Raw genomic sequence first — 17,575 nt, forward strand, 5'->3', positions numbered from 1 at the left:
AGAATATGGGCACAGACTGCATATGAAGAACAGTTCTGCAAATGGCGTCCAAATCTATGTGCACAAAATTGTGCTCAGTCCTGGGATGTGCCTGCAACTAAATTGGCTAATGAACCAATTACTGCCAATAAGTGGGCACTAACTATCAATGATTAACATTAATTGGCAACAATTATTTATTTATTTGCTGCATTTGTATCCCACATTTTCCCACCTATTTCCAGGCTCAATGTGGCTTACATTACGCCGCAATGGTGATCACCATTAATGGAATGATAATACAAAGGAGTGGTACATGAAAATATCACTTAAATTAGATATGAAAGATAAAAAATTTGCGTGATTTTGATTTGCGTGAGCACTTTGTTAAGTGCTATTCTATAAAGATCTGCTCACAAATCTTATAACGTGCAATTCAAAAGGGGGCGTGGCCATGGGAGGAACATGGGCAGGTCAGGGGTGTTCACTAAAGATGTACACAGTATTAAGAATACCAGGGATTGGCACCTAATTTACACACCAGTATTCACACCAGGTTTCAGCTGGTGTAATTCCTCATACCCAAAGTTTGCACACAAATTCTCTCTAAGTGTTATTCTATAAATGGCAAGTAACTCGAAGCAACATTTATAGAACAGCATGCTACGCAGATTTTTTCTTTTTTGGTGCCCAAATTTGGGCATCGTTTACTGAATTTAGTCCTTAGTGCACAGGTCTTACCGCATGCTATTCCTTGTGCAGTTAGCACAGCAGGGACATAACTAGGTGGGGCCACGAAGGCCTGGGCCCCCCCCCATATTTAGTCAGAGCCCCTGGTTTTGCTGGTGTGGGTCCCCAACCCCTGCCAGCCGAAGCCTTCTTCAGCGTCGGTCTCCTAATGTCCTGGACGTTCCTTTAAGTGAAACTGAGCATGCTCAGTTTTACTTAAAGGAACGTGCAGGTGTACCACATTCACTTATCTGTGCTTTCTTCCTCCTGACGTCCTGACGTCCTGCACGTTCCTTTAAGTGAAACTGAGCATGCTCAGTTTCACTTAAAAGAATGTGAAGGACGTCAAGACTCAAGAAAGCACAGATCAGCAAACGTGGCACGCCGGAGATTGGCGCTGAAGAAGGCTTCGGCTGGCAGGGGTTGGGGACCCCCGCCAGCAAAGGTATTTGGTGCAGTGGGGTGCGGCAGGGGGAGCGGTGGGGGGAGGCAAGGAGACCGGTGCCGAAGAAGGCTTCGGCTGGCGGGGGTTGGGGACCACCGCCATCAAAGGTATTTGCTGTTGTGGGGTGCAGCAATGCGTTTGGGGGAGATGAGGTGGTGGAGGGGTGAGGTGGCAGGGTGGCAGACTAAACTGTGCCCCCCACCTCAGCCTCTGGCCCCCTCCCACTGCGAGGTCTGGCTACACCACTGTAACACAACTACACTTACCGCCTACTCAAGAGAAGACATTAAGAACTGGATTCTATAAATCTCGCCTAAAATTTTGGTGCCGAAATTAAATTCGCCTAAGTGCATAAAGCCTAAATTTCCATGCAGTTTATTGAATACACTGAGCGCCCATCTGTATGATTAAATTTAGTCATAGGCAGTTACTCCAAGTAAAACAGTGTAAATGCCAATGCCTAAATTGTTCCATTGTGCGGCTGAATGAAAATTAGAATGTAAAGTACAATAAACATCAAACTCTCTGAAGATAATTCAGGAGCTGCATCTCAAGGTCTATTCCTGTATCTGTAACATGGGGCAGTAACATGTAACATGGGGTTGAAATTCAAGAATGCAAATCTGTTATTTAATCTAGTGATCTAGATTTCATTTTCCCTGCAAAGCTGCCAAGATACCCAGTTCCAGAAGAGAGACTTTTACATCAGTCCTGTTTCTGACCGTGTGTCCCAAAGCAGTGTGGGATTCAAAGTCCCTGATTCTACCTACTGAAATCAGGGCTGCAGGGCCCATAAGGCATCAGGATGGGGTTGTTAGATGGGGTTGGGGTTGGGGTTGGTGCATAAATTTTAGGTTCAGTTCTCACCCCTCTAAGCAAACAAACAAAGAGACCTATGTACTGCAGTTCTCACCCCTCTAAACAAAGAGACCTATGTGCCGAATTGCACCAGATTTCATGCACAAGTTGTGACTTTCTACCAGGTTTTGCAAGCAATTAAGTCTGCATGCACAGATCATTTTATTCTTGTGGCAAATTCAAGGGCTTGTATCACACATCAGAATGTCATGCAAAGAAATGCACAAGCAGGTGGGCACATTGTTATAGCTTGAACCTTTTGAAAGAGTAGAAGGTTTTCCTAGCACATAAATGTGGTAGAAATAATTTGTGCAAAAATAATTGGGTATGCCACAGAGTGGACACATGGTACTGGAGCACTGCTGTCTCAGCTTCTCTAGGCATCCATTGCTTTACATGGCACCATCATGTACTTTCCCTGCCAAGTGAACAGACATCTCTGATATTTTTAGCAGCTTGGACAGCATTTAAAATTAATTGGATAAATAAAATGTAGATACTGAGGTAGGAAAAGGAATGAACAATGGAAGGAAAGACCCCCCTTAGAAATAAGTTACACAACAAAGAAAGCAAAATTTGGCTGGTTTAGTGTGCTTTCCTTATAAGAATTTGATCCCAATCTGCAGGGTGCATTTAGACATGCATGGAACTATTTAATTCATAAGGATATGTCTACTAAAGTGCACTAATAAATGAGCTTAGCGCATGCAAATGTGGGACTTTCCTAAGCGCTAAGTCCATTTAGGGCAATTTCCAGGATATCACTTTCACATTATATGCTAATATTTGTATTAGTGCACATAACCTGAAAAGAATTGATGGGGGAGTACTTACCACCCCTATTTAGAAGGCACTAAGAGCTACTTCTACCAAGTTGCGGAAAAAGGGGCCCTACAGTAGCATCAGCACATGGATTCGCCGAGGCTCCTTTTTATTGCAGCGGGTAAAAGGTTGTTTTTTTTTAGGGAAATAGCCCTGTGGTACATGAACCATTTGTCGCATGGCCATTTCCAGAAGCAGCCCTTACCACCACCCATTGAGGAGTCAGTAGGGGCTCTTGCGCTCACCTGGCGGTAACCGGGCAGAATGTGGGACTGCCCGATTACCGCCAGATAAGTCCCCAGTGCTAGAAAATTAAAATGCATTTTTTTTAGTGCCAGGGTTGGCACGCAGCACTGGCTGGAACTACTTCTGGGCTCCTGCGGTAGCCTGGCAGTAGGCCCGATTTGCCACATGCCAATTCGGCGGTAGCCCTACCGCCCTTTAGTAAAAGGACCCCTAAGAGCTCACGCATTATGGAAATGCTAACCAGTTAGTGAGCGATAATCAGAATGGGCTAGTTGATAATGCGACCTCACCCTTTCTCTGTCCCTAACACTCCCCCTCCAGAATATAAATACCGCACAGTTAGCACATGCAAGCAAGTTACTTACCAAAAACACTTTAACATGCTTTGCAGTAAGTGTTGTCATCTGCATTAAACGCATGTTAGAGCTTAACATCCGTTGGTAGATAGACCCCATAGTCTATGTAGGACAGATCTTTCAGCTTGTAATCCAGGGCTGCCGAGAGACTGAGCCGGGCCCGCCCCCCCCCCCCCCCCCCCTCCCAGGATCACCATTGCCACCGCCATCCCCCTCCCAAGGATTGTTACTGCTACCGCCCCCCTGCCCACTAGCCTGCCACAACTGTAATACCTTGGCTGGCGGGGATCCCAGGGCCCCACCAGCAGAAGAGTCTTCCTCCAGCCCTGCTCTTCTTCTCTCTGCCGTGTGGCCTGCCCCTGCGGCTGCTTTTTCTCTCAGGTTGCGCACGCTCAGTTTCAAAACCAAGCATGCGCGGCCTGAGGGGAAAAATCAGCCGCTTGGAAGGCAATGTGGCAGACTCTGAAGAAGAGCAGTGCTGGAGAAAGATCTCTTCTGCTGGAAGAGCCCCCCCACCAGCCAGCGGTGTCTCTTCCTCTGAGTCCTCCCCAGCCTCCAAGCGGGGCCCTGAGTTGGAGTTTTCTCTCTCCTGCATCTGTCGGGACGCGATCACACAGGTCCCGTCAGGAGCAGGAGAGAGAGAGAGACCCTGGCGCCAAGCCCCCCTTGGAGGCCCGGGGAATTTTGCCCCTCCTGCCCCCCTCCCCTCGGCGACCCTGTTGTAATCTAAAGCTAGATATTCCAAGTGGAAGATGAAATCATGTAATAGTTCTCAGGCAGGATCTTCAGCTTTTTTTTTTGTTTTGTTTTGTTATAAAATGGAATTAAAAATGTAACTTTAAACACATCTTTGATCATTCCATCAGCTGCAACTTAAATGTCAGGAGCCTTCCAGCATCATATGTTTCCTTCTGGAACTCATAGACAGATAGAGGCATAGTTTTTTCTAATACAGTACTGTATGTTGGAAAACTATAGATACAGTTCAGCAGAAACAAAGCTGCCAGGTTACTCAGTTCCAAGAGAGAAAAAGAAAGGGGGATGGAATTTGATAGACCACCTTTCTTTTGTGCCAATCCAAGTTGATTACATATTATATACAGGTTCTTGTTTTGTGCCTGGGGCAATGGAAGGTTAAGTGACTTGCCCAGAGTCACAACTGCAGTGGGAATGGAACCCAGTTCCTCTGGTTCTCAGGCCATTGCACTAATCAGCCCTGGATTTCTAACAACCCCGTCCTGATCCCTTATGGGCCCTGCAGCCCTGATTTCAGTAGGTAGAATCAGAGACTTTGAGTCCCACACTGCTTTGGGACGCACGGTCAAAAACAGGACTGCCAAAAAAACTCTCTTCTGGAACTGGGTATCTTGGCAGCTTTGCAGGGAAAATGAAATCTAGATCACTAGATTAAACAACAGATTTGCATTCTCGAATTTCAACCCAGCATTTTATCAGAAAATATTTCATCTAAACAAAGCAGCCCCATAGATTCAAGCTTAAATTCCACAACAGTTTTGGACATGGCTGTTCATGTTAACTTTCTCCTGTTTCCTGCCAGACATCTAGACAATGAAAGAATTTATACAGCTGCGAGCTGGAATAAAAGCCAAATCCATGAGCTTTTTCTCATGAGGCGTGATCAGAAATAAGGAAGAAAGCAACATCTGGGCAGATGCTGGGATGACAACTTTTACTTCTTGACGTTGTCTGAAACGCTTCATAAACTACTTTCTCAGCCAGAAAAGTTAAATGCAAGGGACAGAAGTTAATCCATTATCAGCAAATTCAAATAAAGGAAATAAAAATGATAAGTGACTTTATGTTACATATCTTTTACCAACTGTGTTCCGTGTCATTTTAATGCAGTGCTTGACATAAAAATAAGGGCCTATGGAGTCATGCTGTAAGGCCAAGGCTATATTATATGAAGGAGTGGCTGACAGCAAGGAATTCATTAAGATTTTGGCTACATTTCATGACCTTGGTTACTAAGGCACTTAAACACCAGGCACTCAGTGAATCATGATGTAATGTATCTGATACCTGTTTTTCCAAACTTCCCACATCTACAGGAGAATGACTTGGGATAGGTTGTCCAAAGTACAGTAACATAACTCAAATAAGCGAAATTCATCTGCAGTTTCATAGCAGCAGAATATGAGAGATGGTGTTGGTGGGGGAAGCATATCAGCCTGTGAGGGCCAGAAGAGGCCAGATTGTGTCAGCCAGAAAGAGGAGGGTACATTGGTCAAAGCCCAGAATCTGGCATCGGCTTAAGAGAGCAAGGAGGAGGAGGAAGATGTTTCCCTCACGTTAGTCAGCAGGAAGCAGGTTTTCAAGCTGGTGGAGTCTGACCTGAAAGAAAGAAAAGGGGGGAAACTGCTAGGATTGGATGGGGGAGGGAGGAAGGTGGGAATGTTAGGTTCAGGGACAGCACTGTGGTCATGGGAAGGGGAGAAGAAAGGTTCTGGAGTCAGGGGGGACTGATGGCTTTGTGAGTAGGATGAAGAGCAAAGCGCAGGGATCAGGGATAAAAGGAGAAGAAGGTGGGGCTTAGGGCCCAGAAAGTGGGGAGAAAGCATGTAACAGTGTATTTGCGTGTGGGTGAGAGAGAATGAGTGGGAGGAACACAGCCAGAGTTTGGGTGACATATGGCATGTGGTGGACAATGCCCCCCCCCCCCCCAAATAGTGCCAGGACTAAGGGAGAGCTCAAACCGAGTGCCTGCCCCGGTGTCATATTCCTGTAATAGCAGTAGCAGCAGAAAAGAAATTAAGCTCAGGACCTGTGAGCTGTATAAGCCCAATTTCAGCCCCACCCATAGGTGCCAGCTCTGTGGGTGCACTAGGTGCTAAGCATCCCCAGTGTTGACCAAGTTGCTATCAAACTGTCCAGGGACGCACAATTTGTGCCCTGTTTTGCATCCCCAATCAGTGGCGTAGCAAGGGCGGGGCAGTGGGGGCGGTCCGCCCCGGGTGCACGCTGCTGGAGGGTGCAGAGAGCAGCCGCGCGCCTGTCGGCTCCGCTGGCTCCCTGCTCCCTCTGCCCCAGAACAGGAAGTAACCTGTTCTGGGGCAGAGGGAGCAGGAAACCAGCGGAGCCGACAGGCGCGCGGCTGCTCTCTGCACCCTCCAGCAACCAAGAATGCACCAGGGGAGGGGGTTGATGCGATGGGGAGGGGGGTGTCATTGCGCCAGGGGGGGGCTTGATGCGCCGGGGAGAGGGGTGTCATTGCGCCGGGGGGGGGGGGGTGTCGTGCTGCACCCTGGGGGGACAGATGCCGCTGCACCCGGGGGGGGGGTGCGCAGGTGCGATCCGCCCCGGGTGGCAGACGAACTAGGATTGCCACTGTCCCCAATTATTGTGAAAAAATTGCCATTGACACCCTCCCCCCCTTGCATGGGTTTCCTATGTAACGGAAACCCTGCGTGGGAGGAGATGTGCAGAGCAGACCAAGACTGTGCAGCTCCCAGACCTCCTGCTGAATTTTAGTCCTGCTGCTGCTCCACTTGCATTCTGAAAACTGAGGTGTCTTGATTAGCCAAGCAAGGAGGGAAGGGAGAATAGTCTTTTAGTACATAAGTACATAAGTATCTCTCTCTTGACTATTCTCCCTAGTCAAGAGAGAGAAAAATGTGGGATGCTTGGCAAAGAATGAGAACAAAAGATGGGATTCAGGGTGGAAAGAGGGAGCCTAGTGGAATCTGCAGAACAGGGGGATGGGGGTAGAGGGAAAGAGAGAGTAGGAGGAGACATTACAGAGCATGGAGTAAGGGAGAAGGGGGAGGGCAGGGGTTGAAGGGAAGAGAGAGAGAGAGATAAAGAGAGAGAAGAGAGAAATGTTGAAAGGAAGGGGGTGGGGATGAGAGAGATAGGAGGGAGATGTTGCAGGGCGGAAGTGAGAGAATGGAAAAACAAGGAGGAGGAGGAAGATGTTGCAAGGGATGGGGTAAGAGAAAGAGCAAGAGAGAGAGCAAGCAGGACGATGCTGAAGAACAGAAGTTGGGGAAGGGAAGGATGACAGTTTTGGGATTGGGATAGAGAGGGAGAAGAAGGATAACACTAAGATCAGGAGAAAGTGGAGAGTACCAATGGGAGTTTGAGAGAAGAAAGTTTGCAACTTCTACACACCAAATTGAATTCTGTATCCCTTGCCTCCCCCCCCCCCCCCCCCCCAACCGTTAAACAGTCAAACTATAGCTATGGAAGGTTTGGAGAGAGAGCTCACTCCAATTAAGTGAGAAAGGCATACAGAAAGTCTTTACCTCTCTTTCCTCTCCCCTACCCTACCAAATCAAGCTGTTATACTCTGTCTATGATCAGCTCAATATGAACCATTCTTATTACAGGCTTACCTTGACAAGCTCCAGTTCGAATATTTGGGATAAAACCTCGACGGCACGGGTGAGGCTGAGCAGGGCACATTTCACACGGATGACCCCAGGCTCTCCCTACGGTGGCACAGCAGAGGGTTTTCGTGCAGGCTATTCCACTGAGCTGCCCCTGGCACATCTGGTTGCTTACCACTGTGAAGCATGGGCCTATCCTGTAATCTGAAATAAAGAAATGAAGAGAGGTGTTTAAAAATAAACCTACAGCCCTGCCACATGGGAGTAACATAGGTAAGATACCTGCTCAAATACTACTTATCCATAGTTTTCTCAGCTTTTATATTTTATAGCCTAATTCAGCATAATATTCCTGAAATAAACTACATGTAAATTGTTTCACCTATCATTCATTTGGCCTTATTTTTTAAATGATTTGACCATTCTGTATTCAGAAGAACATTCTAGAAAATGGGGCATAGGGTGATTGTTTAACACAGGTCCCACTGGACAGCAGGGCAGATTAAGCTGTTAAGCTGCAGATGTTCTACTGCATGTGGAAACTGAAAAGAATAAGACCATTCTTCCCAAGATCCGTCTTTCGCTGCCTAGTGCAATCCCTCGTACTAAGCCATCTGGATTACTGCAACTCACTATACGCAGGCTGCAAAGAGCAAATAATGAGGAAACTTCAAACAGCCCAAAACACAGCAGCCAGACTCATCTTCGGAAAACCAAAATATGAAAGTGCAAAGCCATTACGAGAGAAAATACACTGGCTTCCACTCAAGGAACGCGTCACTTTTAAAATATGCACATTAATCCACAAAATCATTCACGGCGAAGCTCCAGCCTACATGTCTGAGTTAATAGACTTACCACCCAGAAACGCCAAAAGATCATCCCGAACTTTCCTCAACCTCCACTTCCCTAATTGCAAGGGCGTAAAATTCAAGACGCTACACGCGTCAACCTTTTCTCATGTGGGCACGCAGTTCTGGAACGCACTGCCGTGCAACCTGAGAACGATCTACGAGCAAACCTCCTTCCGCAAATTATTGAAGACCCATCTTTTTGAAAAAATTTACGGAAAGAACCAAAACACATAAAGTCCACACTCACTGTTCACTAATGCATCAATACATCCACTTCTGAACTCTCATCCCCCGTAATCTCACCTCACTCATACCTTTACTCACAGAAATATGTATACCATACATAATGCCCTTTTAGCTTCCCGCTTTCTCCTTCCAATGTTTTAAGGTTTTGTTCCAGTGTTATATTCCTTAACAATACTTTGATTGTCTCGCATAACTCTTCACAATGTAATCCATAACCAAGTTGTAACAAATTGTATTTCCATCATTCATATCGTATTGTAAGCCACACTGAGCCCGCAAAAAGGTGGGAAAATGTGGGATACAAATGCAATAAATAAATAAATAAATATGGCAGAAAATTGGAAAGAAAAGGTGCCTGGAAAAAGTTTAAATGATGGAAGAAATGTTGGTAAGGGTAGAACTGTCAGATACTCAAGTGATAGAATTAATGTGTGGTTAACATCTGGGAGACTTAGGGGAGAAGTTATCAATGTGGGTTACTGTTAAGAGGGGCTTTTTTACCACACGTCAAGCAGAGGTTCCCATTTCATGCAATGAGACGTTGTGCTAAAATAGCACAACTTAACAGTAAAATCAAGTAGCCTATGTTGATAATTTTCCCCCCTTAGAGGTCGACAGGCAAGGGAATCATAAATTCAGTGCTCAGAGGAATTCCAATGAGAGAGCAGAAGAACAGAACTTAGTGGTATGGGGAAGGTGACTTGCAAAATACCAGCAGATTAGTAAAATAACTAGAAACTACATAAGTGAATTAAGCACACTTGATCATATTAGCAGACTGTATCACAATTGTCTCATGTGAAATATAAAATGTGATTACTTTTACCAATAGTACAATCCAGGACCACACATTTCCTTTCCTATGTCAGTTGCAGTATTTGTTCTTTGAGGGCCTCTTTTACTAAGGCGTACTAGCGTTTTTAGCATGTGCTAATATATAGGGCGTGCTAAACGTTAGCGACGTCCATTTAGCATAGCGGGGTTTGAAAAAGGCTTGGATAGCTTCCTAAAAGAAAAGTCTGTAAGTCATTATTAAAATGGGGAAAATCCACTGCTTATTTCTAGGATAATGAGCAAAAAATGTATTGTACTTTTTTGGGGATCTTGCCAGGTTCTTGTGACCTGGATTGGCCACTGCTGGAAGCTGGATGCTGGGCTTGATGGACCTTCGGTCTGTCCCAGTATGGCGATACTTATGTACTAAAAGACCCCCTGAGTGTTCTTTGGTTAGTCTTCACTTTCATTTTGGAGGCAATGTTGTTAAGAGTGTGAACTCTTTCAAAATAGTACCCACTCTGTCAGCAGTGCACATTTCTGAAACAATGCGCACTCTTTTCCACTAGGATGCCCAGTGGCACAGCACGCATCAGTCCCTATCCCACTCACAGTACTGTGATCCGCCTTTCCATCTCTCTCCCTAGTTTCCCTGCACTACTACAGTGCCTCCTTGCATATATGACCTTATAGATATGTACCCCTGGCTAGGGTACTGTATGTGCCAAAAGTCACCAAAAATTGCATGCACAAATTTAGGCATAGTTACGATTTGTGTGCGCAATTTAACTGAATAAAAAAGCCAATTAGTGCCAATAATTGGCTTTTTTAACAAGCAATTATTGGCACTAATTAGATTTCATTGGGTGTTACACCTAAAATTTACACCTGGTCCGAAAAAGGGGGTACAAAAAGGGGATAGTCATGGGTGTTTTCAGGCACAATTGGGGCGTGGTTTTGAGTTACGAATATAATTACAGAATAAGGGTGCTCCATGCATAAATTTAGGCGTGGGAATTTGCACCATGTTTTTGTTGGTGCAATTGGTCGTGCCTAAAATTTACATGTGACCACTGAAGCACTATTCTATAAACCACGCTGAACTTTAGGCGCGGTTTATACAATACTGTTTAAGTGGGGTATTTTACAGTGCTGATTTTTTAGGCAACATTTACGGAATCTAGCCCTATGTGTGTGAATGTTGCGCTCATGTGCATAAGTAGTAGTATTCCATAATCTTAGCAGACAAATGGTTCTTACATGTAGGCACTAAGGGGTCCTTTTACTAACCCACGGTAAAAAGTGGCCTGTGGTAGTGTGGGCACGTGTTTTTGGCATGCACTGAGCCATTTTTTTTACAGTGGCTGGGAAACAAAGTCTTTTAAAATAGGGGCAGTATAATGCCATGCACTAAAATTAAAAGTAGCACATGGCTATTTACTCCCTTAGCCCTTACTGCCACCCATTGACCTAATGGTAAGGGCACATGCAATACACGTGTGGTACTCATGCAGCATGCACCAATGTAGTCGCGCTGCCGACTGCCACCAGGAACAGCCCCCACAATAGACAATACAAAAAATATTTTCTACTATGGGAAACAGCATGCACCAACTTCAAACTGGGTGAGCGCATTAACTCACGCAGTAACCCTACTGCCACTTTGCAAAAGGGCCCCTAAAGGTTATAGAATTAGGGGAAAAGTGCTCTACCACTGACTCTGCAGGTGTCAATTACCAATCAATTAAGGATGCAGAGGAAGGAAAATCATGCTCCAGCAGTGACCCGACCCGACCCCAAAGTTCCTATAGAGGGGCATTTTCGATATGACGTCTAAGTCCGACTTTGGACTTTTTGCAAAAAATGTCCAAAATCTGAATAGCAAAGAAGGTCATTTTCAAAAAAGAAAAATGTCTATCTTTTGTTTTCAAAAATAGAAGGTTTTCTGATTTGGACATTTTAGTTTTTGGTCCATTAAAAAAAAATGCCCAAGTGCAAAACACACAAAATCAAGCCATTGGGATGTAGGAGGAGCCAGCATTTTTAGTACACTGGTCCCCCTGACATCCTAGAAAAGAAATAGGGCACCCTAGGGGGCACTGCAGTGGACTTCATAAAATGTACCCAGGTACACATCTCACCATTGGTCCCTTACCTTGTCTGCTAAGCCACCCAAAACCCACCCAAAACCCACTACCCCCAACTGTACACCACTACCATAGCCCTTACGAGTGAAGAGGGCACCTATATGTGGGTACAGTGGGTTTCTGGTAAGTTTTGGAAGACTCACAGTTTCCTCCACAAGTGTAACAGGTAGGGGGAGGTAGACACCTGGGTCCACCTGTCTGCAGTGCACTGCACCCACCACTAGACTACTCCAGGGACCTGCATCCTGTTCTAATGGACCTGAGCATAACATCTGAGGCTGGCACAGAGGGTGGCAAGTAATGTTTTTCATCACATTTTTTTTTGGGGGGGGGGGAGGTGGAAGGAGGTTAGTGACCACTGGGGGAATAAGGGGAGGTCATCCCTGATTCCCTCCAGTGGTCATCTGGTTATTTAGGGCACCATTTTGTGCCTTATTCGTTATAAAAACAGGTCTAGCTCAAAACATCTTAGTTTTAGTCCTGGATGTTTTTGCTTTCTTCCATTATGGCTGAAAAATGTCTAAGTCTCAGGAACGCCCAAGTCTCGGCCTGAACACGCTCCTGATACGCCCCCTTGAGATTTGGACGCACTTCAAAGAAAAGCGTCTAAAAACTGGTTTCGAAAATATTGATTTATGCCACTTTTTAGACGTTTTTCTGTTTTGAAAATGAGCCCAATAGTGTGCTATGTTTGATAAGAGTATGCACTATCAAAAGTACACACATGCACACACAATTTCTCCAAAGTGAACTCTGTTTACCAGACGACAGCAAAAATCTGTGGGTTTTTTCCTGACATTTTTGTTTAAAAATGACATGAAATGACATAGGTTATGTCATTGGCTTTTTCTATGTCATTTCTAACAACTGCTCATCCCAAACAAAAATTGTCAGGACAAGGAGAGCTTTTACTCAAGCCACTACCCTCTGGCTGGCAGCTGGGATATATCCTTAGCTGTGAGAGGAGGAATAACTAGGAAGACTAGAAGGGTTAATTGGTTTTCTTCTGCCGGCTAGAGGTTGGCATTGAGTATCCAGGTTTAACTGAACCAGGGGCACTAAAGCCCAGCTGAATATTGACTGGTTAATAGTTAAGGAAGAAGCAGAATCCCAGTGATATGACTGTACACAAATACACATTCTCAAATGACTACTATAGACAGATTTCTGCTGTCTATTCTTCTTCGGGATCCCATATTTATGGCTGAAAGCTAACTGGCCTTAATTTTGGTTCTAAACCCTGCATTACAGCATTTCCCGCTTGGCCTCGATTCTCTTCTTGGAAGGCTTCCTGCTTATTTTTTTATGATTTTCTGGTGTGGCAGTCATCAGCGCTGGAATAGAAATCCGACGTCCTACACTCTGTGGTTTGGACAATTCCCTGGGCTCCTCCAGCTGCTTCCCCTGTTTTCTGGGAGTAAACTTTGGCAAAAACTGTCTTTAGCAAGTAGCAATTGAAGTGGTTCTCTAAATCCTGAATGCATTCTTTCTGGGTCAGTGATGGATCAGGATAAAAAGTATCAGTCATGAGTAAGTGTTTTCTCTATCTGTAGGTTCAATAGTAAAATACCATACTTATGTGTCTACTCATATCTCTAGTTAGTACTTTCTGCTATACTGCAAAAGATGGAAACCAGAAAATAATCGAATTTCCATCAAACTGTATCATAGGAATAAGTGTTATTATAGTATAAATAATGTATAGCTTTCTTCGACCAGATGCACACTTTCCCATCACAGTCTCAAATATACTGATAAAGCTCTAGTTCCTAATATTTCCTTCCCTTTATCCGTACAATGATGTGTATTTGTATTACCAAAATCAGACCTACAGCAAAAAGATAACATTTTTACATGAAGCCATCCTGCTATAAAGAATCCTTACTATCATTTAACTGTATGCATTTTTAATGTCAGGGTCGAAACTACAGCATAAAGGGAAACATTATGGTTCACAACCCTGTCCTTGGAGCCCACTCTGCCATTTGGGTTTTCAGGGTATCCACAAGGAATATACATGATAGATTTGCATACAAAAGAGGCAGTGCATGCAAATTTATCTTATGTATATTCATGGTGGATATCCTGAAAACCTGACTGGCCAGGTGTGCCCCAAGAACTGGGTTGAGATCCACTGGTTTAGCAGTATCAATGCTTGAATGTTTATCTTTACAGCAGACATTTTCAACCCAGCCCTGGGAAAACATCCAGCCAGTCAGATTTTCAGGTTACCCACAACAAATATTCAAGAGATAAATTTGCATGCACTGCCTCCATTTTATGCAAATCTTTCATGCATATTTGTTGGTAGATAACTGGAAAACATGACTGTCTGGGTGTGTCCTCAGGACTAGGTTGAGAATCCCTGCTTTAGGGCATAGGAGCCAACTTTTCAAACGATTGGGGGTGCTGAACACAACCCAATATTCTCCCTCTGCCTGTCATCACAAAAAATAATTCTTAGATTGCATTCAAAGATAACATGAGGATCCACTTCCCAAACTTCAGCTTGAACACCGTTCTCGAGACATTACTATACCATCAAAGCACTTCCCCCTGCATGTTTTAAAATTCAAACCACACCATTTTAAGACATCTTTACACTATACTCAAATTTGAGCACAAACACACTCAATCTTATCATAATTGCACTAACTCCCAGGACACGAAGCGCTACAACCTCACATATGAAAAGGCAGCACTATAGATACTACACTGGGTCTTAAAACACCAATACAATACCTAGTGAAAAAAAAAAAAAAACAAGATCACTTCTTATCAACATAGCAGAAATTGAGACTAAACAAAAAACAAAACAGAAGACAAAAATGCCACTGAAATGTAGATGGAAAGCGATGAACACAAATGCTCGCAGTCTAAGCAACAAAGTTCATGACCAGCAAGCCCTGATGTTAGAGGCAGACTTAGACGTTGTTGCAATCACGGAGAAATGGCTCAATGATTCCTATGAATGGGATGCAAGCATACCAGGCTATAAACTATTTAGGATGGATAGAGATGGTCGTAAAGGTGGAGGAGTAGCTCTGTATGTGAGAAATGATATCGCAGTGACTGAAATTACAGGGGCCTAGGGAAAGGAAGAAGTGATATGGATCACCTTAAAAAGAGAAGATGGAGCCTCTGTCCACATGGGTGTTGTCTACAGACCTCCGACACAATCGGAGGAACTAGATAAAGATCTGGTCACAGATATCCATAAGTTGGGAAAGAAAAGAGAGGTACTGTTGCCGGGAGATTTCAATCTGCCAGATATGGATTGGAAAGTTCCATCTGTGGAATTGGAAAGAAGTAGAGAGATCGTGGATACTTTTCAAAGTGCTCTACTCAGACAAATGGTGATGGAACCCATGAGAGAGGGAGCGACGCTGGATCTGGTGCTCACAAATGGGGATAGTGTGTTGAATGTCCGAGTGGGTGCCCACCTGGGCAGCAGAGACCATCAAAAAGTTTGGTTTGATATAACAGCTGAAGTGGAGGGCAGCCACTCAAAAGTCAAAGTCTCAAGCATGCTGGCTTTAATAAAATGGGGGAATACCTGAAGAAAGTGCTGATGGGCTGGGGAAACATACGAGAAGTGGAAGGGGCATTGGTCCAGGCTGAAAGAAGCTATAAATATGGCCACAAACCTTTATGTAAGGAGAGTAAATAAAAGCAAGAGAAAAAGGAAACCGATATGGTTCTCCAAGGAAGTAGCTGAGAAAATAAAGGCTAAAGAGTTGGCGTTCATGAAATACAGAAAAACTCAAGAAGAGGAACACAGAGAGGAATACCGGATGAAACTGAAAGAAGCCAAGAGAGAGATACATCTGGCGAAAGCACAAGCGGAAGAACAAATGGCTAGAAATGTAAAGAGGGATGACAAAAATTTCTTCAGGTATATTAGTGAAAGGAGGAAGACTAAAAATGGAATTGTGAGACTGAAAGATGCTGCGAACCGCTATGTGGATAATGATGAAAGAAAAGCAAATTTGCTAAACAAATACTTTTGTTCTGTTTTCACTGAAGAAAATCCTGGAGAAGGACCATGATTGATTGGCAAAAGTACATATGAGAATGGAGCGGATATAGCACCATTCACAGAAGCGAGTGTATATGAACAACTCGAAAATCTAAAGGTGGACAAAGCCATAGGACTGGACGGGATCCACCCCAGGATATTGAGGGAGATCAGAGAGGTTCTGGCGGGTCCTCTTAAAGATTTGTTTAATAAATCCTTGGAGACGGAAGAGATTCAGTGGGATCAGTGGCGTAGCCACAGGTGGGCCTGGGTGGGCCAAGGCCCATCCAGTGAGGGCTCAGGCCCACCCAACAGTAGCATACGTTTAGCGGTAGCTGTTGGGGAACCCAAGCTCCGCCAGCTGAAGACTTCATCCTGATGGTAACAAAAACGCTGCTCTCCACGATACTGGCACCTGCACATTCTAATTTTTCAGCGTATGCCTGCTGCAGGCTGCCAAGGTGGAGAGAAGCATTGTCCCACCAGCTGAGATATTTTTTGGTGGGGGGGGGGGGCAAAGAACACTTGGTGCCCACCCACTTCTTGCCTAGGCCCACCCAAAATCTGCTGCCTGGCTACGTCCCTGAGTGGGATTGGAGAACAGCGGATGTGGTCCCTCTTCACAAAAGTGGTGATAGGGAAGAAGCTGGAAACTACAGGCCGGTAAGCCTCACTTTGGTTATTGGAAAAGTAATGGAAGCGATGCTGAAGGAAAGATAGTGAATTTCTTTGAAGCCAATAAGTTGCAAGATCCGAGACAACATGGTTTTACCAAAGGTAAATCGTGTCAAACGAATCTCATTGAATTCTTTGACTAGGTGACCAGAGAATTGAATCAGGAACATGCTATAGATGTAATCTACTTAGATTTCAGCAAAGCTTTTGACACGGTTCCCCACAGGAGGCTCTTGAATAAACTTGACAGGCTGAAGATAGGACCCAACGTGGTGAACTGGATTAGGAACTGGTTGACGGACAGACAGATGAGGGAAAGGTGAGTGGTGGAGTGCCTCTGGGATCGGTGCTGGGGCCTATTCTGTTCAATATATTTGTGAGTGACATTGTTGAAGGGTTAGAAGGTAAAGTTCGCCTTTTTGTGGATGACACCAAGATTTGTAACAGAGTGGACACGCTGGAGGGAATGGAAAACATGAGAAAAGATCTGCAGAAGCTAGAAGAATTGTCTAATGTTTGGCAATTAAAATTCAATGCGAAGAAATGCAAAGTGATGCACTTAGAGAGTAGAAATCCACGGGAGATGTATGTGTTAGGCGGTGAGAGTCTGATATGTACAGACGGGGAAAGGGATCTTGGGGTGATAGTATCTGAGGATCTGAAGGCGACGAAACAGTGTGACAAGATGGTGGACACAGCCAGAAGGTTGTTTGGCTGTAAAGAGAGAGGTGTGACCAGCAGAAGAAAGGAGGTGTTGATGCCCCTCTACAAGTCGTTGATGAGGCCCCACCTGGAGTACTGTGTTCAGTTTTGGAGGCTTTATCTTGCTAAGGATGTAAAAAAAAATTGAAGTGGTGCAAAGAAAAGCTACAAAAATGGTATGGGATTTGCACTACAAAACATATGAGGAGAGACTTGCTGACCTGAACATGTATACCCTGGAGGAAAGGAGAAACAGGGGTGAAATGATACAGACCTTCAAATATTTAAAAGGTATCAATCCGCAAACGAACTTGTTCCGGAGACGGAAAGGCGGTAAAACTAGAGGACATGAAATGACGTTGAAGGGGGGCAGAC

General features: G+C 44.6%; 1 protein-coding gene across 1 annotated transcript in view; it reads right to left on the reverse strand.

The window, feature by feature from the left end:
• Window positions 1-17,575, reverse strand: part of FBN1 (fibrillin 1) — a 415,078-nt gene that overhangs the window by 255,623 nt on the left and 141,880 nt on the right. The window contains exon 7 of the mRNA XM_030189555.1: window positions 7,791-7,988. Coding sequence (XP_030045415.1) covers window positions 7,791-7,988 — 198 coding nt within the window. The remainder of the gene's footprint in view (window positions 1-7,790; window positions 7,989-17,575) is intronic.

Source organism: Microcaecilia unicolor, chromosome 1 (genome assembly GCF_901765095.1).
Source record: "Microcaecilia unicolor chromosome 1, aMicUni1.1, whole genome shotgun sequence".
NCBI lineage: Eukaryota > Metazoa > Chordata > Amphibia > Gymnophiona > Siphonopidae > Microcaecilia > Microcaecilia unicolor.